The following is a 14,985-nucleotide window of genomic DNA, read 5'->3' on the forward strand; positions in this document are numbered from 1 at the left end:
CGTGCCCAGGACATCTTGACACAGGCTGTCAGTGTAGAAGGTGTGTTGGAGACCATTGGGTTCTTCCTGCCCACCTCACCAGAGAAGGGAAGGGACGTGTCCAGGGTCTCCCCTCCTGGCAAGGACGGCCAGGACAGGAACCCATCCAGAACTCTTTCAGACACCCGTGGGGCCGTGTGCGGGGACGTGTGCAGGCAGGTCCATCTGCAGCAGGCCTCGCTCACACGTGAATGCTTACACTTAAATATTCGGAACTGCTGTGGGGCTAGGAGTGAGCAGCCCAGCTATTCTGCTGCTCCCCACTCCCCCCCTACCCTGGGGCCTTGGGAGGGCACCTGGGACTCCCCGCTACCCTTCCCCTGCCCTGCTTGTGCCCCTTGGGCTTGAGGGTGGGGACAGGGCCAAGGAGCAGTGTCAGGGGAGAGCCATGCGTGTTTCCCAGCTGGCCGAGGCGGGTCGGGGGGTGGGGGTGGTCTGCTGCTCCCAGCTGTCCCCTTGGCCACTCTTCATTCTTCTCTCGCCCCAATCCAGGTCGAAATGAGTTGATCGCACGCTACATTAAATTGAGGACCGGGAAGACCCGGACGAGAAAACAGGTAGGGAGAGGACTAATGCTATGTGCCCTCTGTCCAGGCCCGCCCTCCCTCAGCTGCCTCCTTCAGCCCCTTCCCGGCACCCATCCTCTCCCGAGTGACCTCACCTGCCCGGGCTGCTTGTCCTGCTGCCTTAGAGAAAGGGGCTCTGCCCTCTTCACCTGGACCGGGGACGAACCCCATGGGGCAGCTGCGACATGGCATGGTTACTGCCCGGTGTAGCCCCCTGACCCTGGCCAGGCTGCGAGACAGCTGGTCACAGTGACAGATGGGTGCAGAGCAGGGCAGCATGGCCAAGATAGGAGCATGTGCTGCCGGACAGGTGTCCAACCTGGACCAGGGAGGGAAAGGCAGGAGTGGGGCTGCCCAGACTTATGCAGGAGGTGACACTCTAGATGCATCTGTAAGAAGGAATTCAGGATTTAGCCAGGCAGAGAGAAGGGGAGAAGGTACTTGCAGGCAGAAGAAGTTGGATACACATAGCATCACTGTGAACCCACACGGGGCCTACTTTGGTAGGAATCTCAGGAGGTAGATCTAGCAATTATCTCCCATCTTCCAGAGGAAGAAACGGAATCATGGGGAAGTTCAGTAACTTCATCAGTGTCACTTGGCTGGTAGGTGGTAAATCCAGGATTGAACGTACTGGGTGGGAAAGAGCCGTCAGTCCACAGAGTGGCGGGGAGAGAGGTGGGGAGAGCTGAGGATAGTGAGAGAGGTTGGCTGGAGGCCTGAGGGACAGGTTTCCCCTCGGGGCAGCTGGGTGCCATGGAAGGGAGTAGAACAGGGAGTGGCAGTGGCAGCTGTCGAGGAATGTGGGCCATGGAGCAGCTGGAGCAATGGTTCAGGGAGGGCTGGGCAGAGGCAGGGACGAGGGACCACAGCGCCAGCGGCCTGCATGATGGCAGAGGTGAGGGTAGCGGTGGTGGCAGGGATAGGTGATTGGTGGCTTAGGCCCCGGTTGGGGGGTGGGCAGCACTGCACTGACAGGAACCCGGACAGGGAGCTGGTTGGGGTGGCCTATGTGTGGGGTGCCTGGGAGAGAGACAGGCTGTGCGCAGAGACTAGAGGACCAGACACTGGTTCTGATCCTCCACACTTGTACCCTCCCTCTCCAGTGGGCTTTGGACCTTGCACCCAGCTCCTCAGCTCCCCATGGGTGCGGTGACAAAGCCAGTCGCATCCCCACTGTGACAAAGGAAGGTTCTGAGTCCACCCCCACAGTGTGGGAGCAGGAACCGCCCCCATTTGCTCAGGCATTTATGAGTTGCTCTCCCGGGGCCAGTTCGTGTTGCACAGCATTTGTTCATTGAGCAAATTATGGAGCTACTGTGTTCTAGGCACTAGGGATACAGGAAGGGAACCTGACAAGGCCCTGTTCCCTGGAGCTGTAGAAGGCTGTAGAAGGAGACTGATTAATCAAACCGCCAGATTCAAATACCCTCACCTACTGGAAGGGCACTTTTGCCCCTTAGCCTCTGTTCCTCAGCCATTAAATGAGCTAATACGTGAAGATGCTTAGAACAGACCAAGCGCTGTAGAAAAATGTGCCGCTGCTGTTGCAATTATTATGACATCTTAGAAACAAAAAGCCAGGCACCTGGCTGGCTCAGTTGGTACAGTGGGCAACTCTTGATCTTGGGGCTGTGAGTTTGAGCCCCACAGTGGGTGTAGGGCTTACTTATTTAAAAAAAAAAAAAAAGAAGAAGAAGAAGGAGAAGGAGAAGAAGAAGAAAAGAAGAAAAAGAAAAGAAGAAGAAGAAGAAGAAGAAGAAGAAGAAGAAGAAGAAGAAGAAAAAGAAAAGAAGAAGAAGAAAAAAGAAGAAGAAGAAGAAGAAGAAGAAGAAGAAGAAGAAGAAGAAGAAGAAGAAGAAGAAGAAGAAGAAGAAGAAGAAGAAGAAGAAGAAGAAGAAGAAGAAGAAGAAGACGATTCCTCCTCTAAGTAGCCATCTCAGACACGGGGGAAGGGCACTGTCTCCTGCTTCACTCAAAAGAAATGTTCATAGGAACCTGTTTGTCAGAGTGGAAAGGGGTTAAGGGACCTTTAAGCTCAGTCACTGTGACCTGAGGTTTAAGGAAGGTAGCAGAGCCTCTTAAGGCAGAGCAACAATGTACCTGCTTCTGGGTATCTCAGGAAGGCTGGCCGTGTAGTGCGATTCCACAAAGCAGCCCAGGCAAGCTCAGAATTTAAGAATTTTGTCATTTTGCAAAGGTGGCATTCCTCTAACTTTATTCTTTCTTTTTCTTTCTTTCTTTCTTTCTTTCTTTCTTTCTTTCTTTCTTTCTTTCTTTCTTTCTTTTTAAGATTTATTTATTTATTTATTTGAGAGAGAGAGAGAGAAAAAAAAAAGAGAGAGAGAGAGTCTGTGTTAGGAAGGGAAGGGCAGAGGGAGAGGGAGAAGCAGACTTCGCACTGAGCAGAGAGCCCGATGAGGACTCAATCCCAGAACCCTAAAATCATGACCCAAGCTGAAGGCAGATGCTTAACCAACTGAGCCACCTAGGTGCCCCAAGAAATAAAGTCATAAAAAAAATTAGATAGGTCGGTAGATAGATAAGCATCCTATGGTTGTGAGAACAAAACATGTCTTTATGTATTGCAAAGAACAACCAGATGATAGGCAAGGGTTTTTATTTAACTTTTGGTTAAAAAAATGCAGGGTTAGTGTTTTTATAGATACTTACAGCAATTAATAGGAAGTACGATGCCTCCATACTGGAAAAACAGCTAAATATTACCTTAGGATTAAGTCCCATGTGACTTCCAGCTGTCACAGACTTGACCATTTGGCAGTGGTCCTCTGTGCTAAGGGTCAAAAGAATCCTGGTAGCGTAGCTTGGTGGTGGAGTAAGTGTTCTCTGGAGTCAGGCTATCTGTGTTCAAATCCCAGCTCTACGCCCCAGCTGTGTGACCTTGGGGAAGATGCTTAACCTGTCTGTGCTTTGGTTTCATCATGTGTAACTCAGAGATAGTGTTAGTACTGACCTCTTAGTGTTACTGTAGAGGTCAGATGACGCACATGTAAAACGCTGAGAACAATAATAGCTACATTCAGTAAATGTCCCTTATTGTCATGATATGAAGTGATCAGTAGTCTTGCAGGACACACATCTGATTCCTGTGTGCCCGGTGAGGCAGTATGAGGCACACACCCCTGGGCCCTAACCCCCTGGGCTGCAGGACATCACATACATAGTAAGTTTCAGTCTATGATTAAAAAGAAACTGTTTCTTTGAGGGGATTAAAACGACTTGCAAAGAAAGCTCACAGCCATTGCCAATAATGAATGCGTGAAGCAGCCTAGAGGATCCATGTGTCCACTTCTGTTTCATGGGGAATATAGTAGGGACATGATTTCTCTGAAGCCTAGTGACAATGTGCTGGAGAAGAAACGATATTAAGAGCACTAACCGTGTATGTGTGTGTGTGTGTGTGTGTGTGTAAATGTATATGTGTGCACATACTGTACTATATTAGTCCAAGGAGAAGGAAGGCATGTTGGGAGAAGAGGCTGGATGAGCAAAGCAGGAGCAGGGCCAGGCCTGGTTTTACAGGCTGGCAAGCTGTTAGGGTTGACACGAGGACTTAGGCAGTGGATATGGCCCTTACTATAATCTGATGGCCAGCAGGAACATTGTGGCCATTGGAGATGCCAATCAGAGAAAAGTGTCTCAGGGCACCAGGCTGTCTCAGTCAGAAGAGTATGTGACTCTCTCTCTTTTTTTTTTTAAGATTTTATTTATTTATTCATGAGAGACACACAGAGAGAGGCAGAGACATAGGCTGAGGGAGAAGCAGGCTCCATGCAGGAAGCCCGATGTGGGACTTGATCCCAGGACCTGAGCCGAGGGCAGACGCTCAACCACTGAGCCACCCAGGCATCCCGAGTATGTGACTCTTAATCTCGAGGTTGTCTTTGAGTCCCACGTTGGGGGTAGAGATTACTTGAATAAATAAATAAATCTTTAAAAAATAGAAAAAAAATGGTCTCTTCTGAGGATATCAGTGAGAAAAAGTCATCCATTTTGGAAAGATAAAAAGATACCCTTCCTCTGGGTCAGATGCAGCCCAGCACCAGGGCACATAAGTTGAGCAGCAGAGCTTGGGCTAGATTTTAGTCCTTCCTGCGTTAGGTCCTCTTGTGCGGTGAACAACGATAGTGTACATGGTGGTCCTGGAGGCTGCTGTAGGCTCTTGATCAAAATAAGGCCAAGAAGAGAGCAGAGAATTGGCAGGGCTCAGGGGTGTCTGCTCACAAGGGCCCCATAGTTCCCCCTGCTTCCGTTTGGTCCCAGAGACGAGGGCTGGGATGCTCCTTGCCCATGGCCACCCCATGCTGTGCCTCCTCACTGTCTGTGTTTTCCTCTTTGGCGGGGCGCGGGGCGGCCCCTAGGTGTCCAGCCACATACAGGTTCTAGCTCGGAAGAAGGTGCGGGAGTACCAGGTTGGCATCAAGGTACGTTGGGTGCCTGACTAGGGCCTCCAGTCCCTCCTCAGCGCCTCCACTGCTATCGCTGCACAGCTCAGGCCTCCGCCGCGGCCAGCTCTCTGGCCCCACTGTGCCTCTTTTCTGGCTGAAGCTCTGTTCTTGCCTTTTCTGCCCTTTCTGCTCTTTTTCTCTCTTTCTCTCTCTTTCTACAGGTCTCTAGCCACTTGCAGGTTCTAGCCAGGCGGAAATCTCGAGAGATTCAGTCCAAGTTGAAGGTAGGGGTCCCCTGCCACTTGGCCCGGCCGGGTCTTCTGAGCCCAGCACAGGGCAGAGAGGCAGCGGGAGAGCCGTGGCGGGGTGGAGGGTGCCTCAAACGTATACGACAGCATGGAGCCCAAAGTCCGCTTAGGGCTACAGGAGGCTGCGGCCCCTGGGGACTAAGCAGGAGCCCGGGGGGACAGCCATACATACAGTGGAGGGAGAGGAGGACCGTCTAGAGGCCACTGAGGCCCACCTCTTTTCTTCTTCTTTTTCCTTTCCCTCCTTCCTCCTAATTGCTGCTTGTTAATTGCACCGGGTCTCCGGGTGGGCAGGGAGGAGACCCGGGCGCATTGGCTGGCACAGTCCTTGTGGTGGGCTTTTTCTTGCACTGGATGCTCAATCCTGGCTGCTTTGCAGCTGAGGATCTCAGAACGTGGGCTCAGGGCCCCCGTAGGCTGTGTCTTCTCCCTGCTCCACGGCTGCGCAGCAGACTGGGCCCCCAGCTCCAGGCCCCGTGCCTATATCACAGCTCCAGGGGGCATGCACAGACCCAGGGCACCAGCTTGTCCACCATCTGGGTCTCCATCCTGCCCTTTCCAGGGCACCCCCAGCCAGCAAGCCCTCCCTCTGGGGAGCAGTGGGGTGGGGGAAGGGTGCACAGCTACCTCTGAGCCCCCCTACCTTCCTCAGACTCAGAGCCAGATGACCATTGAGTGGAGGGGGGGTGAGATGACATGCCCCCACCCTACACCTGCCTTGACCTGTGCCTTTTCTAATGTACCTTCCCTCTCCTTCACAGGCCATGAACCTGGTAAGTATCCTGCCCCTCCACTGGGGGACGAGGTGGGGGTGAGGGAGAGCACCTAACAAGGGATTTTCAAAATATGAATTATGAAATCAATTTAGTTAGGTTGGCAACTGACATTTTTTAAAAATGAAATATAGTGATTCTCAAACTTCATCGTGCATCAGAACTGCCATCAGGGCCAGCGAAGACAGATTTCTGGGCTTCACCCCCAGAGTTTCTGAATCAGTGGGTCTGGGCCGGGGCTGGAGAATTTGCATTTCTAACCAGCTTCCAAGCGATGCTGGTGCCGTTGCTCCATGGACGATACTCAGAGCCACTGGTGAGACGGAATAGGAAATATGAGGGTTCATGACACAACATAAGGGGAAGTGTTTGGATAGGTATCGGGTTATGGAATAAAATAAAAATCTTTCTCACGGTGGGCCGTGTTCAGAGGGGTGATGTACACTTAGGAAACAGGCCCAGGCAGGGGCCCAGACTCTCCCGAGCCTACACAGCAGTGTCTGAGGGCCTGGGAGGGGCCGTGGGGCAGCCCCAGCCCCGTCTCCGGCCTGGCCCTGCCACCTCCTCAGCCTCACATGGCCTCTCCGCTCCCCAGGACCAGGTCTCCAAGGACAAAGCCCTCCAGAGCATGGCATCCATGTCATCCGCCCAGATCGTCTCTGCCAGTGTCCTACAGAACAAGTTCAGCCCGCCCTCCCCTCTGCCCCAGGCCGTCTTCTCCACTTCCTCACGGGTACAGGGGGCCTGGGAGGTGGGGCTGAGGTGAGGGGGTGACTTCGGGGCTGGGCTGTGGTGGGGGTCGTGGATGCTGAGGGGCCACTGGGATTTGTCTCATCTCTGCAGTTCTGGAGCAGCCCCCCTCTCCTGGGACAGCAGCCTGGACCCTCTCAGGAGTGAGTATCGTGGGACATCCTTCTCACAGTCTGGTCCCTGGCGGCCCCACTGGACTTCCCCTGGGAGCTGGCTTCCAGCAAAGTCTCAATTCAAAAATAGAGGAAGGAGGAGCACCAGCAGTGCATCTGTCCGTTCATTCCTATCTGTTCACTCATCAGCCTTCTCACCTGCTTGTCATTCATCCTTCAGCTACTCCTCACCCAGTTGCTCTCCTGGTCGGTCTCTGAGTCTGCACATGGGGGAGTGGAGGGTGCTGGGTTCCCTCAGTTCTGAGAGGACTTTCATCCTCAGACACACGCCCTCAGTGTAATGAGCCGCTCTCGGGGTGGTGTTGAAAGAGCACATTAAGCGTGCACCTCAGTTGTGAGATGCAGCAGGATTTCATAAAAGCTCAAACATAGAGAAAACCAGAAGCTGGTGAGTTAGCTTTGTCAAGAGTGCATTTCTGGGCCTTTGCAGAGAGGCTGGCTGGCTCCCTGTTGAAACCAGATATTACTCCAGGTGATGGGGCCGGGTGGCAGGTGGGGTTAGGGGATGACCCTCTAACCAGGCTGTGCTCCTGTCTGCAGCATCAAGCCCTTTGCACAGCCAGCCTACCCCATCCAGCCGCCCCTGCCGCCAACGCTCAGCAGTAAGTTCCACACAAGACTGCCACAGCCGCCCCTCTGCTCCTCCACACTGGCACGGCTGCTCAGAAGAGTAGGGTGCCCAAGGCTGTGCACACTTTTGTGCTGGGAGGGAGAAGTGGGTGGTGTCTACAGGGGATTGGGACAGGCCGGGAACCGGCCCCTTACCTTTCATGATGTTGCTTCCAGAACTCTGCTACACAAGTGCACACCAATGAAGATCCTATAGATTTATATATATTTATAAAATTCTTGTCATGGAAATACACCAAAATCTTAGCAGAGTTTCACTCTGGCTAGGTGTTGCGGTTCTGGATAAATTATTTGTCCCTTTTTACTTGTCTGTATTTTCTGTTTGAACACATATTAACAGTGACATATGGAACCCCCCCCATGTATACCACTGGGGCCACCATGCACAGTCGTGCAGGTTGTACACTGTACCAGGAGACATGGCGGAGGGTCGGAACCCAGCCCGTGTTTGTACCCAAAAGGGCGCCATTTTTCTAGTTCACATGATGGCTCCGTGCCGCTGGGGCAGCCCCATATGTGAGCAGGCGCTTGGGCCCATGCAGATGAGGGTCCGTCTCGCCCTCCCAGGTTACGAGCCCCTGACCCCGCTCCCCCCAGCTGCTGCCTCTGCGCCCGTGTGGCAGGACCGCACCATCGCCTCCTCCCGGCTGCGGCTCCTCGAGTACTCTGCCTTCATGGAGGTGCAGCGAGACCCCGACACGGTAACGTGCCTGTGGCTGGGGGTGAGGGTCTGCGCAACCTGGGGAGACCTGGGCGGCGGTGCGGGCCCTCAGCCTGGGGCAGCATCCCTGTGCGGCCCTCCGGCCGTGCCGTGGGCTCTCTCCTGACCCCGCACTGGGCCCTCCCCACAGTACAGCAAACACCTATTTGTGCACATCGGCCAGACCAACCCCGCCTTCTCAGACCCGCCTCTAGAGGCCGTGGACGTGCGTCAGATCTATGACAAGTTCCCTGAGAAGAAGGGTGGACTGAAGGAACTCTATGAGAAGGGGCCCCCTAATGCCTTCTTCCTCGTCAAGTTCTGGGTGAGCGGCCCTCTCTGCTCCCGACAGTCCCATCCCCCAGATGTGCAGTGGAAGCCCCCTCCCACCCCCAACGGCCTGCCTCTGCCCACACCTGACACCACCCTTGCTCGCCGCCCCCCAGGCCGACCTCAACAGCACCATCCAGGAGGGCCCGGGAGCCTTCTATGGGGTCAGCTCCCAGTACAGCTCCACCGACAGCATGACCATCAGCGTCTCCACCAAGGTGTGCTCGTTTGGCAAGCAGGTGGTGGAGAAGGTAGAGGTGAGTGGGGGCCCAGGGTGGCACGGCAGGGCTGGGAGCAGCCACTCTGGGTGACGCCTTCCCCATGGCCCTGCGTAGACGGAGTACGCCAGGCTGGAGAACGGGCGCTTTGTGTACCGCATCCACCGCTCCCCCATGTGCGAGTACATGATCAATTTCATCCACAAGCTGAAGCACCTGCCCGAGAAGTACATGATGAACAGCGTGCTGGAGAACTTCACCATCCTGCAGGTGGGGGCGCCGCCGGGGGCGGGGGGGCCAGGTGAGGAGACGGCAGTCCAGAAAGGAGAGGGCCTTGTCGGCCCCTACACCGCGGGGCCCTGTGCCTCCTGACCCCCTGAATCCTCCCTACCTGGCCCCCAGGTGGTCACGAGCCGGGACTCCCAAGAGACCCTCCTCGTCATCGCTTTCGTCTTTGAAGTCTCCACCAGCGAGCACGGGGCTCAGCACCACGTCTACAAGCTCGTCAAAGACTAGGCTCCCCTCTGCCCCCAGCACCAGGATCCAGGACAAGCAGCTTTCCACACCTGGCCCCCTGCCGGAGGTCTGGGATTGAGGACTCCCCTGCCGGCCAGGCCTCGGGCCCAGGACCCAGGAGGCCTCCACCCCACCCCCAGCACACACACTCCCTGCCACTGTTCTGCGCTTTAACTGTGGGAGAAGAGAGGAGGGCTCAGCGCGGGGGGGCAGCCTGCCCTGGCCACTGAACACCCCCCGGCTCTGCCCGGCCTCCAGTGAGTGAGAGGACCCCTTCGGGCTCCGGCATGTGTGGCCTGCAGGGGAGGACGGGATGGAGACCAAGGGGGTCCCAGGGCAGAGGCCCTGGGAAGGAGAGGGTTGAGTTGGCGTTAGGTTGAGAAGAAGAGAGAGAGGCCCCCACTTTCTTGCACCTGCTGTGTGCTGGGCCTGGTGCTAGGCCCCCTGTGCACCTGGTGCCATTGTCAGACCATGCAAGGGGAGTGTGAGTCTTGGTGTCTCCTGTGATGGGCTGAGATCCCGAGAAGTTGAGGGGCCCATGCAAGGGGTGGGCCAGAGCTGGGATTCTCACCCAGGGCCACCTGGCCCCAGAGCCCAGGTCTACACTACCTCCCTGGTGTGTGGGGGAGTGCCAGCTGCTGTGGGTGGGAGATATGGTCTGTTCTGGGGCCCAGGGCCAGCACAAGTTGGGGGCCTCCTCCCAGGGGAGCAGCTGCTTCTGACTTGGCAGGAAAAGAGGCGCAGCAGATACCTGGCACCTGTTTGGTGTCCCCTGTCCACCTATGCCAATGCCTCCAAGCTGCCCTGGCTCAGAGCCGGTGCCTGAGCCCCTCGGCACCATCCTGATGGGAGGAGGCCCCTGGGCTGACCAGTGTCCTAGGGACAAGGGGTAGCAGCAGGATTTGATATTTTCAAATGCCCAAGACCTGGGTTTGGTGAATCCTCGGTGGGCACCACTCCCTTATGTCTGTCTCCACCTCCATCTCCCAGACCTGGAGCAGCAGCTCCCCAAACCCAGTTCTGGGACTGAAGGTCAACCCTTCCCCTGCTGCCCTTTCCCAACCACCAAGCCCCTTGGCCAGCGTGGCTTGTCCGCTGGCCGCCTCTGGGCATTCATGAGTGTCGTATGAAGTACTGTGCCCCTTCCCTTCCTTGCACTGCCCGCCCCCGAGCTTCCTGCAGGTTTTCACAGTTTGCATATCGCTCAGGCCACTTCCAAACTCAACCTAGGTTTTATAATGTATATTATATTTTTTTGTGTATTTTTTAAATCCAGCTGTGATGGGTTATATCGTAAATGTGGCGCAGGGCTGGGGTAGGGGCCCTCCAGGCCCGGCTCCTGCTCAAAAAAAAAAAAAAGAAAAAGAAAAAAATTAAAGTTATTTGTTTGTGGGTTAATAGTGTGTCCAGCGTGTGCCAGACCTCTCTGGGTTGGATTAGTTTCGTGTGGGTGTTTTTTTTTTGTTTTTTTTAAGATTATTTGTTTATTCATTCATGAGAGAGAGAGAGAGAGAGAGGCAGAGATCCAGGCAGAGGGAAAAGCAGGCTCCATGTGGGGAGCCCGACGTGGAACTCAATCCCAGGTCTCCAAGATCAGGCCTTGGGCTGAAGGCAGCACTAAACCACTGAGCCACCCGGACTCCCCGCGTGTGGGTGTTTCTGCCAGGTTAGGGCCTGGTCGGTCACCCTACCCTGCCCCATCTGTGCTGGGGGACCCCATGCCAAACCCCCATTCAGAATAGGTATGATTCGAAGAGCCCATGAAAGCTTCGCAGACTTCCTTTCCCCCACCCCCTCCTGCCAAGTCGCGTGCTGAAATGTGCCCAGTGCTGGCCTAGGTTCTGTTGTTGCATTGTCTCTGAGTGAAGGGACTTGCCCAAGGTCTTCGTGGTGGCTACTTCTGGTTCTCACTGTCCTGTCCTCACTTTAGAGCAGAAAAGAGAGCTCAAGGAGGATGAGCCCTGGCTTGCAGGCCGAGCCAGATTCCAACCTGTTCTTGTCCGCCTGGGGAAGCCCTGCTCTCCCCTCTGAGCCATCCTCTGCTCCTATAGCAGAGACCACAGAGCGGGGATGGTGATGGGACATGCCTTGTTTACCTGAAATTCAAATGTTTTAAAATTTTTTTAAAGATTATTTATTTGAGATAGAGCACAAACAAGGGGAGGGACAGAGGGAGAAGCAGACTCCCCGCTGAGCAGGGACCCCCCCCCCACACACACACACACACTCCTCTACTCCCCTCCCAACCCCCCCTCCACCCCCGCCATGTGGGGCTTGATCCCAGGACTCCCCGGGACTCCAGGATCCCCAGGACTCCAGGATCATGACCTGAACCGAAGGCTTAACCGGCTGAGCCACTCAGGTGTCCTTGAAATTCAAATTTAAGTGAGCATCCTGTATTTTCATTTGCTAAATCTGGCAGCCTTACTCCAGAATCTAGAGTCTTATAGATCATTCTGGTCCAACCTCCAAGATTGCAGATGGAGAAACAGACTGAAGTTAAACGCTCTCTTCACCCAGTCAGTCACTGGCTACACCCAAGATTTGAATCTGGTTAGCCTGGCTCCCAAGTCCATGCACCTGGTAGACTATTTAAATAATCAGGTGGTCTTTTGTCTTAGTCCATAGCATTGGATGGACCCCAGACTGTCACTTGCAGGATGGGGACAGTGCTGGAGCCCCAGGCAGGTGAGTGGGGTCCTGGAGTCAAAGTGGTTTATGAACAACCCGCCATGTACCAGGCCTGGGACTGGATGCAAAATCTCATCTCTAGACTAATGGTTAATTATATCTACTGGGTGCTGTTGAGGCATCGTCACGTGTGTCACTGCCTTCACATTCCCAGAGTCAGCAGTATGACAGTGTTCGCGTAATTTATTTTAGAATCATGTAGGTCTCATGCAGAAATCTCAGGTGAAATAGGGCTGGCCTCCTTGTCTCCCCCCAACCCCATCCTGCTACCTCCTCACCTACCCCCCTATACAGTGTAACAAACCAAAGGTCAGGGATAACTAGTTTTGAGGTCCCAAAGTAAGGAAGGAACCAGAATATAAGTAGGTGAGCCTTAGGACACCCAAGTGGCTCAGCGGTTGAGCGCTTCCCTTTGACTCAGGTGATCCTGGAGACCCGGGATCGAGTCCCACATCAGGCTGCCTGCCTGGAGCCTGCTTCTCTCTCTGCCTCTGCCTCTCTCGCTCCCACTCTTGTGTCTCTCATGAATAAATAAATAAAATCTTAAAAAAAAAAAAAAAAAAGGCTGAGTCCTGTGAGCCCAAAGCCCAGGATCCTCTCCTGGTTGTGGCTCTCCCCTGCCGTAAGGAGGGGCCAAGATGGATGGACCCCAAAGATCGGGACTGTATTTCTTTCTGCCCCATTTCTGTTCTGATGTTCCCAGGGAAGAGGGAGGAGTGCACCGTTGTGTGAGGTTTCACGGGGCTCTTGATTTCCCCGCATCACAGATGCCCGAGGACGGGCTCCCAGAGAGCTGAAGCCTGAATCCTAACTCGGGTGCCACTGAGCTTTAGGCTCATCGCCCCAGAAGCTGGGGCTTGGTTGAACTAGCTTGGCCTTCATTAGAGGCGGGCTCAGTCGGCCTCCACACATGTCTTCCGTTTGCTTGCTTGCCCTTCTGCGTCCCCTTCCTTCCTGCCGGCCCTGGGCTTCTGGAGAGGGGGCACCAGGGCTCCAGATGCCCCACAGCCCCGCGGGAAGGAGTGAGTCAGCTTTGTCTAATATAGTTGGTTCTTAAGGACCCCCACCCAGTACGTAAGGCTTGATAGAATGAGTGGGTTTTAAAGCCAGGTGATTCAAATCAATAATCCAGGAAGGCTCAAGTTCCCAAATTGGGCCTTTTTTTCTTTTTTTTTAAGATTTTATTTGAGCGAGAGCACGCACCTGTGCACAGTAGTGGGGAGGGCAGGGGCAGACCACGTGGAGCCGCGAGCCCAGGACAGGCTCAACCTCGGACCAGGACAGGAGCCGAAGGCAGATGCTTAACTGACTGAGCCACCCAGGCGCCCCTCAAGTTCCCGAGTATTTCTAAGGTATCCACTACCTTCCCCTAGAGTTTCCAAATCTATTTAAAAATGTTTAATCCTTGGCTCATTTCAAACGGGAGGGCATGACTAGTTCTGAAGCCACCTTGTTCTCCCTGTTCATCGTTCATCCGCACCTAAACCCAGCGAGCTAGGCGAGCAGCTCCCTGTGCGCGGGCCACCCTGGACGTGCACAGCCCGCGGGCTTGCCCGCTTACAGCTGCCGTTTGAGTACGAAGTGCCCGGCACCTTGCAAAGCGTGTCATGCTTTGATTTTGGTACTACGGTCTTTTAAGCATCATCATCTGCGCTTTCAGGTGAGAAAACAGCGTTTAGAGAATAGACTGGCTCCACAGGCTCCCGGGCCTCCTGAATGGGAGAACTGGGATTCAAACTCAGGCGCCCGGAGTGGCCCTGCCTGCAGGCAACTACGTGGCTGGTCTCCTCGCATCCAGTGAGGTCAGGAGACACCGCCCTGGAAACCCTTGGCTCCAGCTATTGTCAGGACAGCAGGGTTTCTGGTAGGAACAGAAACGTCTCCCTGGTCTTGGCTCAGACCCCCTGTCCCCGCACCCCCCCCCCCCCGACGCCCTGAGGATTGGCAGCTAAGGTGCAGCTAGGACCCATCTTAGCCAACTTGAGGGGGTACTTCAGTTTTAGGCTTCCGCCCCATGGCTCTCAGACCTGCTCTCTTGCTGTACTCAGTGCCTAAGAGCAGGAGGCTGGCAGGTGTATTCACGTTTGTAACCTGCTTACATGCCTCCAGTCATCAAAATATCTGATTTTCTTTAGTAATGTCTTCTGTCTTGTGATTAGGTGCCTCCGCTCATTAAATGTCTTCAGCTCAGGTCATGATCCTGAGGTCCTGGAATCGAGCCCTGTGTCAGGTTATCTGCTTCGCAGGAGAGTCAGCCTCTCCCTCTAACCCAGCTTGTGCTCTCAAGCACTCTCAGAATCTTAAAGAACTTCAGAAAATCCCAGATAATTTTTTTTCCTCCCAGAATTAAGCATGGCCAACATTCTGATAAACTTCCACTGTGACTAAACCTTTTCCTTTCAATAGCACTGGGTCCTAATTAGTTGTTTTTTTTTTTTTTTTAAGATTATTGAGGGGCACCTCGGTGGTTCAGTGGTTGAGCATCTATCTGCCTTGGGCTCTGGTCGTGATCCCGGGATCCAGGAGTCCCACGTCAGGCTCCCCCCAGGGAGCCTGCTTCTCCCTCTGCCTGTGTCTCTGCCTCTCTCTCTCTCTGTCTCTCATGGATAAATAAATAAAATCTTAAAAAAAAAAAAAAAAAGATTTTGAGAGTGAGAGAACAAAAGCAGGGAGGAGAAGCAGACTCCCCACTGAGCACAGAGCCTGAGCCCAAAGCTGGGATTGAGGCCAGAGCCGAAGGCAGACACACTCAACAGAGTAAAGCCACCCAGGCACAATAGATCCTAGCTAGTTCTTTTTGTTTTTAAGATTTTGTATTTATTCCTGAGAGACACAGAGGGAGAAGCGAGAGAAGCGGGAGAAGCAGGCTCCATGCAGGGAGC

General features: G+C 54.2%; 1 protein-coding gene across 1 annotated transcript in view; it reads left to right on the plus strand.

Moving 5' to 3' along the window:
• Positions 1–10,810, plus strand: part of TEAD3 (TEA domain transcription factor 3) — a 22,093-nt gene extending 11,283 nt beyond the window's left edge. The window contains exons 4-14 of the mRNA XM_041748210.1: positions 532–596; positions 5,236–5,298; positions 6,084–6,095; positions 6,691–6,828; positions 6,939–6,988; positions 7,559–7,620; positions 8,216–8,349; positions 8,500–8,673; positions 8,795–8,935; positions 9,014–9,166; positions 9,299–10,810. Of these exons, the coding sequence (XP_041604144.1) occupies positions 532–596; positions 5,236–5,298; positions 6,084–6,095; positions 6,691–6,828; positions 6,939–6,988; positions 7,559–7,620; positions 8,216–8,349; positions 8,500–8,673; positions 8,795–8,935; positions 9,014–9,166; positions 9,299–9,412 (1,106 nt within the window). The 3' untranslated portion in view covers positions 9,413–10,810. The remainder of the gene's footprint in view (positions 1–531; positions 597–5,235; positions 5,299–6,083; positions 6,096–6,690; positions 6,829–6,938; positions 6,989–7,558; positions 7,621–8,215; positions 8,350–8,499; positions 8,674–8,794; positions 8,936–9,013; positions 9,167–9,298) is intronic.
• Positions 10,811–14,985: the final 4,175 nt, after the last annotated feature.

This window comes from Vulpes lagopus, chromosome 1 (assembly GCF_018345385.1).
Source record: "Vulpes lagopus strain Blue_001 chromosome 1, ASM1834538v1, whole genome shotgun sequence".
Classification (NCBI taxonomy): domain Eukaryota; kingdom Metazoa; phylum Chordata; class Mammalia; order Carnivora; family Canidae; genus Vulpes; species Vulpes lagopus.